The sequence below is a fragment of the Portunus trituberculatus genome, chromosome 46 (genome assembly GCF_017591435.1).
Source record: "Portunus trituberculatus isolate SZX2019 chromosome 46, ASM1759143v1, whole genome shotgun sequence".
Lineage (NCBI taxonomy): Eukaryota > Metazoa > Arthropoda > Malacostraca > Decapoda > Portunidae > Portunus > Portunus trituberculatus.
Window position 1 is genome coordinate 7,719,058 of NC_059300.1, and position 19,251 is coordinate 7,738,308.

At 44.0% G+C, this 19,251-nt stretch overlaps 1 protein-coding gene across 3 annotated transcripts in view; it reads right to left on the minus strand.

Annotated features, from left to right (window-relative positions):
- Positions 1-19,251, minus strand: part of LOC123520067 (nephrin-like) — a 307,622-nt gene that overhangs the window by 59,432 nt on the left and 228,939 nt on the right. For all 3 annotated transcript variants that reach the window (XR_006679159.1, XM_045281949.1, XM_045281948.1), the window contains exons 5-8: positions 18,121-18,293; positions 17,758-17,948; positions 16,354-16,516; positions 12,133-12,287 (exon numbers count right to left, since the gene is read on the minus strand). Coding sequence is in view for 2 of the 3 variants with exons in the window: in XM_045281949.1 (XP_045137884.1) it covers positions 12,133-12,287; positions 16,354-16,516; positions 17,758-17,948; positions 18,121-18,293 (682 nt within the window). In the remaining variant the exon portion in view is untranslated. The remainder of the gene's footprint in view (positions 1-12,132; positions 12,288-16,353; positions 16,517-17,757; positions 17,949-18,120; positions 18,294-19,251) is intronic.

Sequence of the window (19,251 nt, forward strand, 5' to 3'; positions counted from 1 at the left end):
CAGTCAATGAGGTAGAGCGGCGACATTGCGGCTCCCTCACGCGCGAGTTTAAGCTGACGATAACCACTAAGATACGAAGTGCAGCCCAGTATTACAAGGTAATCCTGCGCCGTGCAGCGAGTTGATTTCTCACTCTTGATCGTGCGAGCGTAAATCTTACCGTGGCCTCAGCTGCAATGCGCGTATGTGGTGCCGGGAACAAATCCTCTTTCCTTAATTCCCTTCCTTTGCCTTGCGACCCGAGTTAGGGAAGCAGGCTGGGGAATAAATAATCTCCCAGGATTTATGAGGAGTCGATAAGGGGCTTAGAAGATGTAACACTGCGGCAAGAAATATTGACTGTGTTATGTGACGAGCTGTAAGTGTTTGTATGTGGGGAGAGAGAGAGAGAGAGAGAGAGAGAGAGAGAGAGAGAGAGAGAGAGAGAGAGAGAGAGAGAGAGAGAGAGAGAGAGAGAGAGAGAGAGAGAGAGCTATACAACATCATAACCACCATCTCCACACACCCCAGCAATAAATCATACACTCTTCTCCTCTTCCTTCCCCACCACCTCTCTCTCTCTCTCTCTCTCTCTCTCTCTCTCTCTCTCTCTCTCTCTCTCTCCACCACCACATCACCCCTTTCCCAGCCCGCAAAACTCCCCCCCTCTCCCATCTCTTCCCACCGCACGCCGCCTCCACCTGATCCTGCAAGATTTAAGCGACCTCACACAGACGCGATATATAACCATTGCTGCAAACAAAGAAACACTGGAAAGGAAAACAAAGGGAAAATTGATGCACTACGAGCTCCTAACACAGTGAAAATATGGCATGTAACTTTGTAATAAACGCGCCGTCACTTCACCCAGCTAAAGAAAAATAGTAAATAAAAATCCTGAACGTGTAAAAGATAATAAGAAAATAATAATGTGTGAAGAAATGTGGGAAACAAATATAATAACGTAATTTTCGGATTTTTACGTTATACAGTATTGTGGGTTTTTTTTTTCATTTACTTATTAATTTTGTTTTTATATTCTCTCTCTCTCTCTCTCTCTCTCTCTCTCTCTCTCGGGTCACTCGCTTGGAATATAAGTCACGAGTGAGGCAAGTTAATTGGGAGTGAGTGTGGTTAGGTTATGAGAGAGAGAGAGAGAGAGAGAGAGAGAGAGAGAGAGAGAGAGAGAGAGAGAGAGAGAGAGAGAGAGAGAGAGAGAGAGAGAGAGAGAGAGAGAGAGAGAGAGAGAGAGAGAGAGAGAAAGAGAGAGAGAGAGAGACCAGACCAACAGTTTGGGTTCAGACCTGGAAGGTCAACCTCCGACCTAATGATGCTTCTCACCAGGCAGTGGCAGGACGCCCTCGACGACGGCAAGGACACTATAGTGGTTGCTTTGGACATAGCTGGAGCTTTTGATAAAGTATGGCACAACGGATTACTGGAAAAGCTTCGTGCTAAAGGCATCCAGGGTGGCTTGCTACGACTCCTGGGAAATTACCTGCAGGACAGAAGCCTCAAGGTGGTTGTCAACGGGCAAACATCTGAGTCCCTGCCTGTGGAGGCATCAGTGCCACAGGGTTCAATTCTTGGCCCACTCCTGTGGAATATCTACGTGGATGATCTTCTCCAGCTACTGCCAGGAGTCAAGGCCTATGCTGATGACTGCACCCTCTCCTATACCTATCCACGCCAGGACAGTGGGCGGGCTGCTGAGGCCATCAATCAGCAGCTACGAGTGATAGAGGAGTGGGGTGCTCGCTGGCAAGTGACATTCGCGCCGGAGAAGACACAGGCAATGGTTGTCTCTCGGTCCCCAGCCGCCATGGCAGCAATGGCAGGAAAGTTGTCTTTTGGCGCTGCTGCTCTCCCACTCCAAGATGACGTCAAGATACTTGGAGTGGAGGTGGATCGAGGGCTGAGGTTTGACAGCCATGTCAAAACCATTGCCAAGAAAGCCTCTCACAGGATCTCCGCTCTCAGAAGGATCGCCAGTTTCCTCGACAGGAAGGGAGACTGCTGCTGTACAAGGCACAGGTGCGGCCCCACCTTGAGTACGCAGCTCTCTCCTGGATGTCCTGTGCCGCCACACACAGAAGGAGACTGGACAGCATCCAACGCCGCGCCATACGGCTAGTAGATGCTGCAATACCACCTCACCCAGAGCCTGAGCGTCCCTTGATTCACTGGAACACCGCAGAGATGTGGCGGCGATCGTAGTGTTCCATAAGGCACAGGTGCAAAGAGTGCCACATCTGGCAGGGCTGCGTCATCCTCTGAGAGTCACCGCACGGAGCACGAGAACGGTGCTCAATGGTGGTGACGCCGTAGAGGTGCCGCGATCCCACGGGTGTCAGCATCAACGCACCTTCGCAGGACGCGTCTCCAGGATGTGGAACTTGTTCACGGCCGCGGTGCCTCACGTCCAGGAGATGAACACACAGTGTCAAACTGATGGCACATAAGTGGAGACAGACACTGCCAACTCCTCTGACACTCTTTGTGACGTGACACTCAGTGTAGTGCAGTGCGTGAATAGTGCTAGTGAAGTGAAAAGAACAGTGCTCCATTTACATGCTGACCATCTTGTATATTATCTATTTTTAAGTCTTGTAAATATTGTAGAGAAATAGATTGTAGTACCCTTAGAATAGGTAGCACACGACAGTGCGCCTTTGGGTACATGTTCTTGTGTATAAATTATGTTTAAATAAAAAAAAAAAAAAAAGAGAGAGAGACACACACACACACACACACACACACACACACACACACACACACACACACACACACACACACACACACACACACACAGAGTCATTAAGACCTACCTACACAAACTACCTTTCTCACTCTCTCCGTTCTTTTCCTTCCTCCTTCCCTCCTTCCCTCCCTTCTCTCCCTATCCATCCTCCCGCCTCGTCATATACCATCCCTTGATCCTTGTGTCACCAATGTTAAGCAGCCTGTAAAATCCTCGCGCCTGTGAAATCCTAGACGCGTTATAAATCCACACCCAAAGCAGTAATTATCATTCTGTTATACCGCACAAGCCTTTATTTACCTTCATCTCTCTCTCTCTCTCTCTCTCTCTCTCTCTCTCTCTCTTCCATTCCTCTTTCTCGTCGTGCTTTGTCTCTAAAATCTTGAAGCGGAAAGGAGGATTTACAGCCTAATGTGTGTGTGTGTGTGTGTGTGTGTGTGTGTGTGTGTGTGTGTGTGTGTGTGTGTGTGTGTGTGTGTGTGTGTGTGTGTGTGTGTGTAGACTTTAAAGTGAGGAAAGATAAGCACTGACGAGACATTCAAACATAATTAAGCGAGGAGGAAGCAACAGTATTCTCCATTCTCTCTCTCTCTCTCTCTCTCTCTCTCTCTCTCCCCACCACTTCACGACCTGGCATGAAGTCAACTCTGGGACGCTAATTTAAGGAAGGCTCTGGGTGTGTGGACGTCTGGATCCACCTCCACTCCGCTAAATATTTTCTCATTAACATGCGTCGTTTAGATAAAAAGGTGAAGAAATTCCGGGACATGAAAGTTATAAGAGAAAATGTATGAATGATAAAAAAAAAAAAAAAATGGTGCTTTGCTAACGAAAATACTTAGAAATTAGCATATACATTTATTTACATACGTAGTTTTCGTTTTACTTTACCTACTTTTTTTTTTTTATCTTACTAACGTTGTGTATAATAGTTTCAAATGCAACGAAGGAAAAGATGGAAGAAATGAAAGAAAATCGAAACAATGTGTCTCTTATTTGTACCTTTTTTCGTATTGTTATTTTGTGATCAAGATAAAAACTACTCACTCTTTTTATTTCCATTTTCTATTTTCTTTCACCTCGTCCATAACCAAGAATCTGTCTCCAAAAGGTGTTTGTAAGGAGGCGTTAAGTACCTATGTGTATGTATTTATGTATCTCGTGCATATCTATTCTCTATTCCATTTGGTTTCCCTTCAACCTGTGTGTGTGTGTGTGTGTGTGTGTAATCGTATATTCACCTGGGTCTCTTTGTGCTGAGGACCTTTGCCTGTTAACACTACGACTGACTCGCTCACTCGCTCACTCGCTCACTGGCTCACTCGCTCATTCACTCCCTTGAGCTTTCTCGAGGCACATTCCGCGAGTCCTCCTCCTCGCAGTAACAACCAGCAAGTCGCGGGGGAGTTTTGGCCACGAGGTAATAAAAGAACGATGAGCCTGAACAGTTATCTAGCGTCGTATTCGTAGCCATCTCCCTGCACGCTCTTCTGTAATTAACTAAACACTCCACTGATTCTACTTTTCGTTGTTATATTTGGTTAGTGTAAAAAGATGGAAAATAAAATACTTGCAGAAAAAAAATGATCCAACACAGATACAAAGAGAAAAAAACGGGATCAAACTTAGAAAAAAGAAGACAAAAAGAAATTCGTGAACAAAAGATAAAACAAAAGTGCTTAAAAAGAAAAAAAATAAAACACACGGAGCGAGAAAAAAATAATATTTTCTAATAGAAACGAAAAGATGACCAGGAGAAAAAACGAAAAAAAAAAAACAATAGGATAAAACATCATTGGATTTGAAAAAAAAAATTACTTAAAAATAAATCACATTGAAGAAAAACGAAAAAAAAAAATGTACAGAAAATGAAACATCCAGTAAACTGAAACAAAAAGGTCACGAGCACTAAAGCAACCATATGAAAAGTTGATCATTGGAAAAGTGGACCAAGGAGAAAATATTGACTATGAGAGAGAGAGAGAGAGAGAGAGAGAGAGAGAGAGAGAGAGAGAGAGAGAGAGAGAGAGAGAGAGAGAGAGAGAGAGAGAGAGAGAGAGAGAGAGAGAGAGAGAGAGCACAACAACAACACCACCAGCGTTCCCCCTTAAGGAAAACACTCATGCCAACAGGATACGATAAAAAGAAGGAAAGAGTCACGCGGAAACCGGGAAGCTAAACGGAAGAAAACACGCGGCCCCGAGGGAAAGAGTCCCAGCTCCACCAAAACATGGCGAGCGAGGCGTGGCAATTCCCTTGAGGCAAAACCAACGCGGCTACACACATAGGTACATTCACCTGCTCTGCTCGACTTAAGGCGGCGTCACACTAGCACTTTTCCGTCTTCTTTTTCTGTCAATTTTCTGACGACTGTCAACTTTTGCAGACGGTGGCCGTCACACACAAGCTTGCTTCCGCCTTTGCCGCGCTTGTCGATTGTAAACAAACATCAGCTGTTCTGTGATCCCAAAGGCAACGGTGACCTCTAATACCCTCTATGAGAAATTCGTCAGTGTGTTTTGTCCACTGCTCATCTTGGCCAGCTACTTGGAAGTTGCCTTGGAAATATTCAAAAGCGTCGCACATTCGCACTCCTCTGGAAATGTACACAAACAACTGAGGAACTTTTCATTGCTAGGCTAGAAGAAAAAAAAAATATGTATACAAATATATATTCAACTCATTTAAATTTCTTGTCATGATAATAACATTCTTCCGTTTAACAAAAAAAAATTTTTTAATAAAAGTGTTGATTAGAAACCATAGTTCTTATTTTGACTAAAAATTGGCGCTAGACGAAAACGATGCGTTCCGTCTGACTCAAGACGAAGGAAAGAGTTGACAGAAGAGTAAAAAGACGACGGAAATCGCCTGAGACGACGGAAAAAGTGCTAGTGTGACGCCGCCTTTAGTTTGCTCTTGTCTTGCTATCACCGCCTCTAATACCACCACCACCACCACCACCATCACCACCACTAATACAACTACTAGTAATACCACCACTCATACCACGCCCACCAGTAGCAGATGTAGCTATGCCAGTCTTCTGAAATGCTATGTTCTCTCACCACGTCTGTTCTCAAAGGGCACAGAGATCATTAGCCAGATTCTCAAGTTTTTTTTTCCGCTTAACAATGTATAAATCTTGTTAATCCGTCACTAGAACTGTAAACATTACCCTGAAAAATTCATGTTATTTTAAGTAGAGAATTTTAAAAGTAGTGAAAGTGAAGTGAAGAAATGATTCAGAATAAGCTCCCTAATATCATCACCACCACCATCGCCACCACCATCAACATCGTCATCACCACCATCATCATCATCATCATCATCATCATCACAAGATAAACAAAGGAGGAACAAACAGCAAGAGACGTTTCAGCCTTACGAGGTTATTTTGTGATAAGATGTGGTATTTCTTCTCTCTCTCTCTCTCTCTCTCTCTCTCTCTAACCCATGGAGCACCGGGACCTAGGCAGCAGCAGGGGAGGGTGAGTAGTACTATTTTTAGTGCAAATTGCGTGTCTCTGATATAACGTGACGCAATTAGGTCCCAGGCACGAAGGGAGGCGCGCCAAGGCATTCATCCTCCCGCGAGACAAAAAAAAAAAAAAAAAAAAAAAAAAAAAAACTAGGAACTGACCTGATTTTGTTGTTGCACTTCGTTAAGGAGCAGAAAAAATGAAGGGCGAGAGAGAGAGAGAGAGAGAGAGAGAGAGAGAGAGAGAGAGAGAGAGAGAGAGAGAGAGAGAGAGTCTTGGTGATTTAGCGCTGATTCTTATAAATAATTAAGCGACTTAATTCAAGAGAGCGTTTGTGTGGTAGCTCAGGCAAGATGAGGTGTTCAGGGAGGGACTTGGCTTATCAAGGGGGGAGGTGGGTTGGTGACGCGGCTTTGGGATTGTGAGGATGGATGGTATGGCTTTATGAGAGTGTGGGTGTGGCTGTGTAGGCGACGTGGGTATTTAAGGTAAGGCACTGTGCATAACATGGTTTCGTTAAAGGTAGAAGTGGATAGAATATACAGCTTTCTGAGGATATTATAATCTTTTTTATGGAATAGGAGAAGCTGGCCAAGGGCAACAAATAATAAAAAGAAAAAGGCCCACTTGATTGCCAGTTCCCTAAAAGATTAAGAGTGTTAGCCAAAAAATCTGGGACAAATATCTTGAAACGTTCCTCATAAAAGAAGTCAAGTCGTAGGAAGATGGAAATATAGAAGCAGGCAGAGAGTTCCAGAGATTGCCAGATAAACGTATGAATGATTGATGTGTGATTGTGTAAGGCGAGTTTTTATTTGAATGTGGTTTAATAATGTGGCTTCAACTATATGTAGCTCTGATAGGATGTGATTTTTTTTTATTTATACCATTGTTATAAGGATGGCCTGTTGTTGGAATGTGGCTGACTCACGTGGCTCAAAAAGGATGTGACTAAATTATGTGGCTTTGTAAATATCGTATGACTTTCGCTTGTATTCAGAAACGTCTACGACAATTTTCCATGCCCACAGAGACAACTGGCCTCATTTTTAAGACAATTTCTTCTTTTAATAAACCAGAAATCTTGCCGATCTATCACCAGAACCATAAAAAAAAAACTTAAAAAAACGAGTATCTTTTACTGGAGCCTTTGGAAAGCAGTGATGGTGAGAGAGCAAAGCGATTTATGAGGATGTGGCTGCCTAATGTGGCTTTGTAAGGACGACGTGACCTAGTTGGTGATAAAAAAAAAATAACTGACGCTTGAAAGGTGTAACCGCAGAGATAAACTAATTAATTGCATGAAGGATCTCTACTCTGCATTACTTTTTTTTTCACTTTCTATCTTTTTTTTTCTCTCGCCATTTTTCAAAACTCTGATGAGAAGTGCAATTATACAGATCCACTTTCAAGGATTTCTTCTTTCCTTTCTTTTTCGTTTTCTTTTCTTCACATCTTTGAAGTGTTATTATTAAAGAGAGAGAGAGAGAGAGAGAGAGAGAGAGAGAGAGAGAGAGAGAGAGAGAGAGAGAGAGAGAGAGAGAGAGAGAGAGAGAGAGAGAGAGACGGCACCATTCTCTCTCTCTCTCTCTCTCATTATCTCCCCCACATCTTGATTTTTCCTCCTAATTCTCTTTCTTTCCGTCCCTGATTGCTTCCTCCTGTTTCTGCTTCTTTCCTTTCAACGGTGGTTATTTCCTCCAAATTTCTGATTTCCTTTCCCTTGCTTGTGCTTTTCTTTATTACCCCCTTCATTCTCTCCATCAATGATTTCCGCGCCTTATATCTCGCCCTGTTCAAGATTCCCCTTTTTAGTTCACAAGTTTATCATGTGATTCTTGCTCCTCTTTCCTTTTTCTTCCCTCTCTCATTGCCTTGTTGCTATTTCTGTTTCACTTTGTTCTTCCTTTTCCTTTTCCTTCGTGTTTGTTATTCTGTTTGTGGCTTGGTTGGCTTGTGGTTCTTGTCCTAACTCTATAACTTTCTAATTTCTTCCGTTTCCTCAGGTTTTTCATTATTTTCCATGTATTCCTTTCATTTCTTTTTTTTCATTATTCCCTATACACTCATTAACAAAACATAAAAAAAAAACAAGGGACGATACAATAAGGTCTCAAACTTGCACGTACATTAATTTTCTCTGTATAAAATATTCCTTCGTATTTTTACTTATCGTTCTCCGTCTATCTAAACCCGCCTCACTTTCTAAATCACTATCTAAATCCGTCTCACTTTCTATTGTTTTCATTGCTACGATTCTTCTTTTCCTTTAATGGCCTGATTTCTTATCGCTCGTCTTACGCATTTCTCATTCTCCATTGTCCTACATTTCTTAATCCTCTTCCTCTATTTCTTATCTTCTTATTTATCATTCTCTTTGTCTAGCTCTAGCCTTTCATTTCACCTTACACACATTTCTCCTTTCCTCTCTTACTCACTTCTCCATTATATCTTTTTTCCTCCTTCCCTCTCTTTCTCACTACGCATATTTTCCCCTCACTCTGTATGCATATTTTCTCATTCCTGCTTTACTCCTTCAGTATATCAATTTCCCCCCTCTTCCCTCACTTCCTGCCTCCTTCATGTCCTGTCCTCCTTTCCTGCATCCAGAACGCTTCTCTTCTTTTTTCTCCCTTCTTTTCTTCTCTTTCTTTTCTCCTTTCTCCCTTTGCCTTTGTCCTTCCTTCCTCATCTCCTCTCCGTCTCTTTCACCCTTCTGTCTAATTTCCTTTTCTGTCCTTCTCAAGTAATTTTCTTTCCTTTTCTACCATATCTCACGCTTGTAAATTTTTTCCTTTACACTTCTTGTTTTCATCCTCTTCTTTTTTCACTGTGCTGTTTTCCCTCCTTGCCTCCCTGACGTTTCTGTCCTGCTAGTTTTTCCCCTTCACGCTTCTATTCTCTTCCTTCCCTTTCCTTCCTCAATTTTTTTTTCCTCCGTCGCTGTCTCCCTCAAAGCTCCTATACCCTACTTCTCTTCCTCCCTCACACCGCTGTCCTCTTTCTCTGCCTCCCTCATTCACTCACGCTTCATTCTCTTACGCCTATTCTCTCTCTCCCGCCTACAAAGCTTGCACATTTGTTCTTTTCTTCCTTTCTCCCTCACACCTCTATTCTCTTTTCCTGCCTCACGCCTCCCTCTCTCACACTCTCTCCGCCTCCCCCACACATCCATCTACTCTCCTCCCGTCCCGCTGACATTCATGCTTCCCCGTCCCGCTTCCCTCAGAGTAACATTTGACCTGTCATGACCTTTATTCATTTCACGATAATTTCCAGTTGACCTTTATAAAACCACGAGGAGCCGCCCACACCAGAGAGAGAGAGAGAGAGAGAGAGAGAGAGAGAGAGAGAGAGAGAGAGAGAGAGAGAGAGAGAGAGAGAGAGCTAAAGCCATCATGAATAAAGCAGCAAAACAAGAGCACTGTTTTTTCTTTTTGCTTTTTTTCATGTTAATATCAGCTTAGGGATGGGGGGAGAAGGGAGTAAGGCTGTGCATGGAGGGAGAGGAGTACAAACAAACTACTAAGCGTTTCAGAGAGTTTGAGGGCACGTTTTTCTAGAATAACTTTGTAAGGAACACGCATATCATTATGAAATTTTGCCACAGTGTACTTGACACCCTCCCCGAATATCTCAATGAGTCAAGAATCGTCAACAGTATATAATAATGGCACTTCTCCCAATAAAAATAGGAGAAAGTCACTTATCCCTCACGAAGAAACGGACAAGTGGTGAGAAATGGTGACGTAGTACTATCTGTGACGTAGTAACAAGCTCCACCCACAAAGTCCCTCCCACTGCTCCTACCCTCCTTCTCTTCCATCCCTCCCCATATTTCGCTCCCTTCCTCCCCTCCCCTCCCTTCCCCTCCCCGTCTATGTATTCCCCTACTCTCTCTCTCTCTCTCTCTCTCTCTCTCTCTCTACGTCACCATTTCTCACCACTTGTCCGTTTCTTCGTGAGGGATAAGTGACTTTCTCCTATTTTTATAGGGAGAAGTGCCATTATTATATACTGTTGACGATTCATGACACATTGGGATATTCGGGGAGGGTGTCAAGTACAATGTGGCAAAATTTCATAATGATATGCGTGTTCCTTACAAAATTATTCTAGAAAAACGTGCCCTCAAACTCTCTGAAACGCTTAGTAGTACACGCACGTGAAATCCAAATGTCAATCAAAGTACATGTGTGCAGGACCAGAGATAGAAAATAGATAAAAAAAAAAAAATGAAGGTAGAAAGTAAGAAAAAAAAAAAGAAACGTGTACACATAAAACTGAAATAAAATATATGAATCTGCAGGCATGTTGTTGTTGTTGTTATTGTTGTTGTTGTTGTTGTTGTTGTTGTTTCATCCTCTCCCGGATTTTCTGTTACCGGGAAATAAAAATACAAGCATCGACACAAAATTTACAAGTAGAAACATTGTAGAGAAAAACAGGAAAGCAGGACGTATATTTTTTTTTCTCTCTCTCTCTCTCTCTCTCTCTCTCTCTCTTCACTATCACACTTATTTTCTTTCTCATTCCCTCTCTCACACTCTCTCAGCTGGGACAGGCCTGAAATTAAAGCCTGACATAAAATTCAACAAAATAATGACAACACGGGACATAAAAAAACTTCCCTATTTATTGACCTCGATACGTTCAAGTGAAGCATATGTGTGTGCTTCTTTATATTCGTCCACCTTCCATATATTTCTCGAGAGAGAGAGAGAGAGAGAGAGAGAGAGAGAGAGAGAGAGAGAGAGAGAGAGAGAGAGAGAGAGAGAGAGAGAGAGAGAGAGAGAGAGAGAGAGAGAGGGGAGAGGAAGGAAAGTCAATATAGAACAAGACGAAGAGGAGGAGGAGGAGGAGGAGGAGGAGGAGGAGGAGGAGGAGGAAGACACAAAAATAAGGAGAAACATTTGTATTTAAGAAAGAGTCGACCCATACGACACCGAAGGTCGAGCCCAGCATGTTGATGAGACCACAGGAGGAGGAGGAGGAGGAGGAGGAGGAGGAGGAGGAGGTTAGGAGGAGGAGGAGGAGGAGGAGGAGGTTGTTAGATGACGACGAGGAAAATTAAAGCTAGAAAGAAGAAGAAGAAGAAGAAGAAGAAGAAGAAGAAGAAGAAGAAGAAAAAGAAGAAGAAGAAGAAGAAGAAAGAAAAAAGGAGAAAAACAAGATAAACAACAACAACAAGAACAAGAACAAGAAAAACAACAACAAAAAGAAGAAAAAAACAAAAGAGGAGGAGGAGTCTAGAAAAAAAAAATTAATACGATCAAAACGAAATAAAAAAAAAACTACAAAATAAATAAAGATGGAAATATAAAGAGAACGAGAAGGAAGAGAAACAGTACCACGCTACCAAAGGCTACAAGGCAAACGTGACCAGTAGACCAGCCAAAAATATTCCTTGTTATACTAATCAAACATAATGAACAGCACTAGATATGCGTGCCTTGGGGTCCGAGGGGTCTCCAAGGGCACGGGTTCGAATCCTGTCCACGGTCCGAGTGTAGGTTAGGTTTCCTCACTCAGGGCAATGGTTTCCTAGCGAGTGGGCTTTGAGATAGGAGGCACCTAAAAATACCCGCTTTAGCTCATAAATTCCCGTGAAAAACCCACGTGGTATAAAAATAAAAGATTCTACCTACCACTTATAAAACTGTCTGCACTAGTATTCTATTTACACTGTTAAGACGCTCCAAAATAGAAAAAAGAGGAGGCAGATAAGGATGATGAGAGAGAGAGAGAGAGAGAGAGAGAGAGAGAGAGAGAGAGAGAGAGAGAGAGAGAGAGAGAGAGAGAGAGAGAGAGAGAGAGAGCGACAAAATAAAAGTAATAAATATCCTAGAGAAAGAAAGAAAAAAAAAAAAGAAAGAGTCAGAGAGTAAAACTATTTCTAAGCATTCTTACCTCAGCGATGAGCGGCGTGAGGCTGGTGACAGTTCCAATCGTCCATGTCACGTTGGGGTGTGGTCTGCTTCCCGCCACCACGCAGGCTATCTCGAATTCCCGCCCCACCCTCAGCCACTTGGGCGGGGCCTCTATCCTCGTCACCAGCGGGCGTACTGCGAGGAGGAGACAGGGAGATAGGGAGTGTATTAGAAGAGACCTGAGATAGAAAAGGTTGGATAAAGATAAAGGGAGGGGGGAGATACTAGGGAAAGGAGAGTTAGGTTAGGTAGAAGGAAAGGAAAGAGGAGTGTTAGGAAGAGTGAAGGAAAAGGAAGGGGCTAAGTGAAGGAATAGGGGGAGATGAGGAGATGTATAGAGGGGAAGGAGGAAAGACGGGGGTGAGCTTTATTACAGCCTTGGTTTCTCCTGTGTCGGTAAGATGGTTTGAAAAAAGATGCCTGACTCCTCATCGATGTCAGCTATTGTCCTCCTCCCTCCACACAGGTGTAATTACAGGGAGAGCTGGAGTCTGACTGTGCACCTCTCTCTCTCTCTCTCTCTCTCTCTCTCTCTCTCTCTCTGTCGTACATGGAATATTCACTCATAAAGATTCAAACTTCCGGCTAAAAGCGAGGGATTTGATTTTATTCACATACAGCCTTTGAAGAAGGAAACAGACACTCAGATTTCCTTTCGCGTTCTGGGGGAGGGAAACATACACTCTGCTTTTCAGTTATTATTAGAAGGCTGTGATGTGCAAAGATAGCTTACACGGTTTCCAGAACAACTGTGTAAACTCCCCGTTGTATGAAGGTCAGTTGATGTTGTAGCGGACGTGAAATCCTTTGTATTTGTCAACTTAATTCCCAGCTGATGATGTTTGATATTAGTGTCACCGCTTCTCGGGGCTTCAAGAGGCGGATACTGGGGCTTAGAACGCAATCTGTTCTTGACCCAACCTGCTAATTACATCAGAAACTCTCGGGGATTGAAGACACAGTTTGCTGGCGGTGATTCTTGGGCAAAGGAAGTCCGGCTCAAGATAGACAAGCTACCGACATTTCTCGTGAGCTGGCATAACTGGGTAGACCTTCCTTTGTTTTGAAACTGGTACAGCTTACGGCATCCCTAAGCACCCGAAGCTACCTCCAGCAAAGCTTTTCTTCAACACCACCACTCAGATCCGTGTTTCTATCCCTTCCTTTGGAGCGCATATCGTCAGGTCTCTTCATAAATAAAGAGGAACACGAGCGAAATGGGCACCTCGCCATGGTAGAGAACTTTGTCTACAGCGCACGAAGTTCAGAGTGCTGGCGAAAAAAAAAAAAAAAAAGTGAGGAAAAATTCACTCTGCAAACTATAGAAGTGCCGCGAACAGCCTGCTTCTTTATACATAACGCTGTAGAGAGAGAGAGGGTGCAGAGGGCTACTTTATTCATCGTATACAGTACTGGCTACAGGGAACACGGGAGGAGGACAACGACGAGCAGGTAAAGGGGAAGGAGCAGAAGGTATAGAAAAGAGAGGAGGGCGAGGAAGAGGAGAAGATATGAAGAAATAGGAGGTGGATGAGGATAGGTATATAAAACAGCAACACAGGAATAAGTATAAGAGAAAAGCAACAAAATGGGTGAGGATAAATGTATTTAGATGGAAGCTTATTCTTCGCAGAGGAGGAGGAGGAGGAGGAGGAGGAGGAGGAGGAGGAGGAGGAGGAGGAGGAGGAGGAGGAGGAGGAGGAGGCAAGGAAAAAAGAAGAAATATAATGATAATATTAGCAACAAGAACAGTTTAAGATACAAGAAAGAGGAAAGAGTCAGAGAACGACGCCGAAGGTGGGAAGAAAGTAGATGAAGAAGAAAAAGAAAAAAAAAAGAAAAATACGTAGAATATGATACCCAAGACTCTTTCACCAGCGGGTTTTCTTTCACTGCAACACTTCCTCCCTCTTTCCCTCCTTCCTTCCTTCCTTCCTTATTGGCACGGAGCGAGCGAGAGGGAGCGAGAGAGAGAGAGAGAGAGAGAGAGAGAGAGAGAGAGAGAGAGAGAGAGAGAGAGAGAGAGAGAGAGAGAGAGAGAGAGAGAGAGCGAGCGTCATGTTTACATCCTTGCACTTAGATAACGCCCCATCCAAACATATTAAGCGGAATTTTCACCTCCAACGGTTAGCACGGAAGAAAGTTTTGACCCAGCGAGGAACGACGCGGCCAAACTTTCCGAGTCAACATAGAGCCAACATTCCGCCCGACTATTAGAACTAGAATTTCAACCATTTGCCTGAGCCAAGCGTCCTTCCGGGCGGTGGAGCTTGCAGTTCCGCCGGTCGTGTGTGTTATCCCAGCCGGGGCGTGGCGGAGCGGGGAGCGAGGCGGCGGTAGGGTGCAGGCTGGGCTGTGAAGGAGGAAGAGGAGGAGGAGGAGGATGTGCATGGAATTCCGTGATACAGGACATTTATTTCACGTTTCTTCTCCGCGTTTCGTTGTTGACTTAACCTTCATTGCGTGTGTTTTCCTTCCTCGAGAGCAAGAATCCTGATTTCACGGCCACTGCTCGTATCATTATCATTATTATTATTATTACTATTATTATTATTATTACTATTATTATTTTTATTACTATCATTATTATTATTGCTATTATTACCACGGTGACCCTTATCAACGCAGCTAATTCTTCGTGATGCTTTCCGTCCAGCAAGGACTTATGTGAGCTTTTAAACATGTTCCCCGCTTGACTTGCGGCTCAACATTATTGTTGATTTAATTCCCCGCTCATTTATGACATTTTCAATATTTTAACATATATTTCAACCGGAATCTGATGGCTGTTGTGTTCCCACGCTTGTGTGAGAGCTCCATTTTAAGTGGTATCATTTCTACATACATATTGTTTATCCTGGAGTCACACACACACACACACACAGAGAGAGAGAGAGAGAGAGAGAGAGAGAGAGAGAGAGAGAGAGAGAGAGAGAGAGAGAGAGAGAGAGAGAGAGAGAGAGAGAGAGAGAGAGAGAGAGAGAGAGAGAGAGAGAGAGAGAGAGAGAGAGAGAGAGAGAGAGAGAGAGAGAGCCACACTTCTACTCGTACCTTGCGATAGAATTGTGTTTTCCACTATCTGGTCCGGCTTTGATCTGTTCGGGCAGCTTGTGTGAGCCTTTGAGTTGCAGCCCTGGTCATTCATTATGCATCCGCAAGGACAACACAGCCCTGCAAAGCCCACCGCGGACAGCCGATCCAATGCGTGTGTGTGGGTGTGTGACTAAGTACATTTTTTATTATTACCCGTTCACTTTCCCTTTTTCACTGGTGTTATCTATTTTTCAGACCTCGTTCTCTAGCGACACACGATCCAGTGACCGCATCCTCAAAGTATCCACGCCTCATTCTGGTCTATTGTTGATTGGGTCTAGTGGAAAGTACAGGGTCTTATTTAAAGGATGTTTTCATGATTGTATTGTTAGTTGAACGCTTTTTGTACTAGGATATCTGTGCATAATATCATTAAGTGCACAATATCATTAAGTGATTTCATTAACTACTGAATAGAATATTTCTTTTAGCAATTAAAAAAATACAAATCTTCTAATTATTTGTATTCTGATTAACAATAAGTTATTTTAAAAAGTCTTTAGAATAAGAAAGACAAACTTAATAAGATTTCAACGTAATCGACGACTAGCATTAAGAAAAACCTTATGAATTTCCTCTGTGGTCCATGGAATTAAACTTTATGAAAACGGGAAGCGTCTCAAAATATGGGCAGTGTTTTGTAAGGATGGAAGCGACAGGCGAGGCAGAAAAGAGTGAAAGAGTAAGGCGTTAAAATGTTTTCTCTCCCCACTACGAAAGTCCCCAGGGATGTACAGCTGACGCCCCTTGTTTTATGGATTTCTGGTCTAGGTTCACACTACGCTGGTATGAGTCTAGATGATACACATACACATACACATACACATACACACACACACACACACACACACACACTCTCTCTCTCTCTCTCTCTCTCTCTCTCTCTCTCTCTCTCTCTCTCTCTCTCTCTCTCTCTCTCTCTCTCTCTCTCTCTCTCTCTCTCTCTCTCTCTCTCTCTCTCTCTCTCTCTCATATTATGAATAGGACGCAATAAGATAATTCACTCATTCAGTAAATCAATCAGCCAATCTCTCTCTCTCTCTCTCTCTCTCTCTCTCTCTCTCTCTCTCTCTCTCTCTCTCTCTGTGAAAACACTTTAAACACTCACGGTTCATTTTCACGGTGACGGAGGCTCTGGCGGGGGCAGTGACGTTGTTGTTGTAGGCGACGCAGGTGAGCTTGGCGTTGTGGTAGTCCCGGGTGAGCTGCAGGATGCTCAGCCGGTTGATGGTGAGCGCAGGGGACCGAGACTCTGCTGTTGAGTCCAAAACCTGCAGGATTTAAAGGAAATGGAACTGAAAACTAGGCGTACCTTTTACCTTCAATATATTTCGACGTCCTTCGCTCTCCGTGCTTGTTTTATTGATAGGTTAAGAGTATAAAGGTTTCTGTGTATTTGCTTTTTGTTTTCTGTAATTTCTAGAGTGGTTGGGTACGTACATGGTGAGTTATAAAGCAAGGTATTGTGAGGGAGGACTAAAGCGTTATTGTGTCCAACAGATGGCTTATACAATGGCTTTGGTTATCATTGTCTGAGTGTGTGTGTGTGTGTGTGTGTGTGTGTGTGTGTGTGTGTGTGTGTGTGTGTGTGTGTGTGTGTGTGTGTGTGTGTGTGTGTGTGTGTGTGTGTGTGTGTGTGTGTTGTCTATTTCCTTTCCATGTTTTCCTTCTCTTCCTGAATGATTTTCTATATCCTCTCGCAAACTCTGCCAGCTCCCTTCCCTGCATCACCTAATCAACGTTCATCGTCCGGAATTCACGGGACTAAGCTTCCCGGACTCGTTCTCAGTCTCTTTCTCAATAAACGTCCTCATCAAGATCTTCAAAAAACATTTTGAAAACTAATTCTTAGGCAGGAATAGCCGTCGCCAATGTCTTTTTTCTTTTTTTTTTTCGTTCTCCAGAAACTCTCCCCTTACAAGCTCCAATCTGGAAATTCTCGAAATTCCAGCACCTCGCTTCCATCCCGCCTTATCTGCCTGCCTCAGACGCGTGCCAGGAGGGAGCAATGTGCAATAGCTCAGCGGTAATGCAATCAAACAATTTACCGCGAGAAAAGGGGAAGAAAGAAAACACGTCGGTCTTATGGCCAACGCGTTGCTCCTCAGTGTAATCCCGCTAGTCGGCGGCGACGGGCTCGATGACTGAGATTATGGCTAAACAAGCTTATTTTTACCGCATAAAGTGAGGCCTTGGGAGGCGAGTGTTGGCAAAGGCTTTAACAGCGCTGCTCGTGGCGGCGGCCAGGAGATAACACGGACCATGGAACTTTTGAGGCATTAAACTAACTTTAGTAACTATTAGGCTTTGGTTTTTATCGCTATAAGGATAATGAGGGGAATAACACCGCCTTAAGTATCACACGGAGGATAAAAGTGAACGACAACAAGCTCTTCTGTCGCTGTGGAAAGGGAAAAGATTACATTACAAGAAGAAAGTCATGTACACAGTCCTCTCCACAATTCCCAGTCACCCCTCACCCCACCCCAACAAACCATCCCCAGCGACTCACCTCCCCATCACGCTCCCAGACGACATTGGGAGGAGGGACGCCGCCGGCCACACTGCAGGTGATCTCCAGCGAAGTACCCTCTTGCAGAGGCCCCAGCACACCGTCTGTCGCTCTCTGCCCTCCGACCTTCAGAATGGGCGCATCTGGCGGCACCACCACGTGAAGGCTGAGGTATGTGCGCCGCGACGTAGCTGACAGAGGACAGAATGGCAATGTAGCAAGAGTGATGAACCTGGGAAGACTAAGTCACACTAAACTGATGCCTATAGAGAAAATATTGCGCTATCATTAACTAGGTGCAAAGAACATTCACTCTCTCTCTCTCTCTCTCTCTCTCTCTCTCTCTCTCTCTCTCTCTCTCACCTATCCGGAAGTCCACCCTACAAGTATAGTTGGCCTGGTCAGTGCTCCTCACAGGCTTGATGTGCAGCGCCGGCTGGTGGCCCGGCCGGAAGTTAACGCGGCCCTGTAGCGGAGGACTCTTGACAAGGTGGCGCTCCTCGGAAGGCTGGAGGCGCCCCGGCCGGTTGTCGTAACTGTAGTGGATTAGAGAGGCATTTTGTGAGAGAGAGGAAGTGCTTTTTTTACTCTTTCCAGTATTTGGAAGCAAGATACTTATGATGGTTCCCTTGAAGTTTTTCTTGGGAGGTTACCACTCTTAAAATGTGTGTGTAATTCACCACGGTTTGCCTACTGGTCACCCAGCCAGTCTTCCCCATTAGGGAGTGGGCTCAGAGCTCATAGACCGATCTTCGGGTAGGACTGAGACCACAACACACTCCACACACCGGGAAAGCAAGGCTCTCGATTGTGAGTCGAGCGTGCTAACCACTACGCTACGCGGTGTGTGTGTGTGTGTGTGTGTGTGTGTGTGTGTGTGTGTGTGTGTGTGTGTGTGTGTGTGTGTGTGTGTGTGTGTGTGTGTGTGTGTGTGTGTGTGTGTGTGTGTGTGTGTGTGTGTGTGTGTGTGTGTGTAGATAAGTTAGATAGATAGATAGATAAACAAGTACAGCAAATAGCAAAGCAGATAGATTGACTGACCGTTGACACTATTCGCCATTTATGACAACAATTCAAAGTCACACCAGTCCCTAGAAAAACCACTAGAAAATGAATTTCAGGCGTCATATTTTTACAAACACTTCCTGAAAATAGTGAAGGGGACAAGAGGCTAATCCTGTCATGGCAGCGGAACTGTTCTATAAAACACACGATGCTGCACGGAAAGGGAGAATCACTCTTTGGGAATTGGAAAACAGTAAAAACGTTGTATGAGAAGGTTTAAAGTGTTTCAGCTAAAACAATTATTATTGTTATATGTAACGAGAAATTAAAGGATTATGCACCTTACAATAAAAGGAAAGTGTGAACTGGTACACGAGGTCATACAAGCCTCTCAACCAGCCTGGAGTCTCAGAAATTCTTCATCCACCATTGTGGCCTCACGACCCAAGAAAGAGAGCAGCGGGACCCAGACCCATCGAGGGCTCCAAC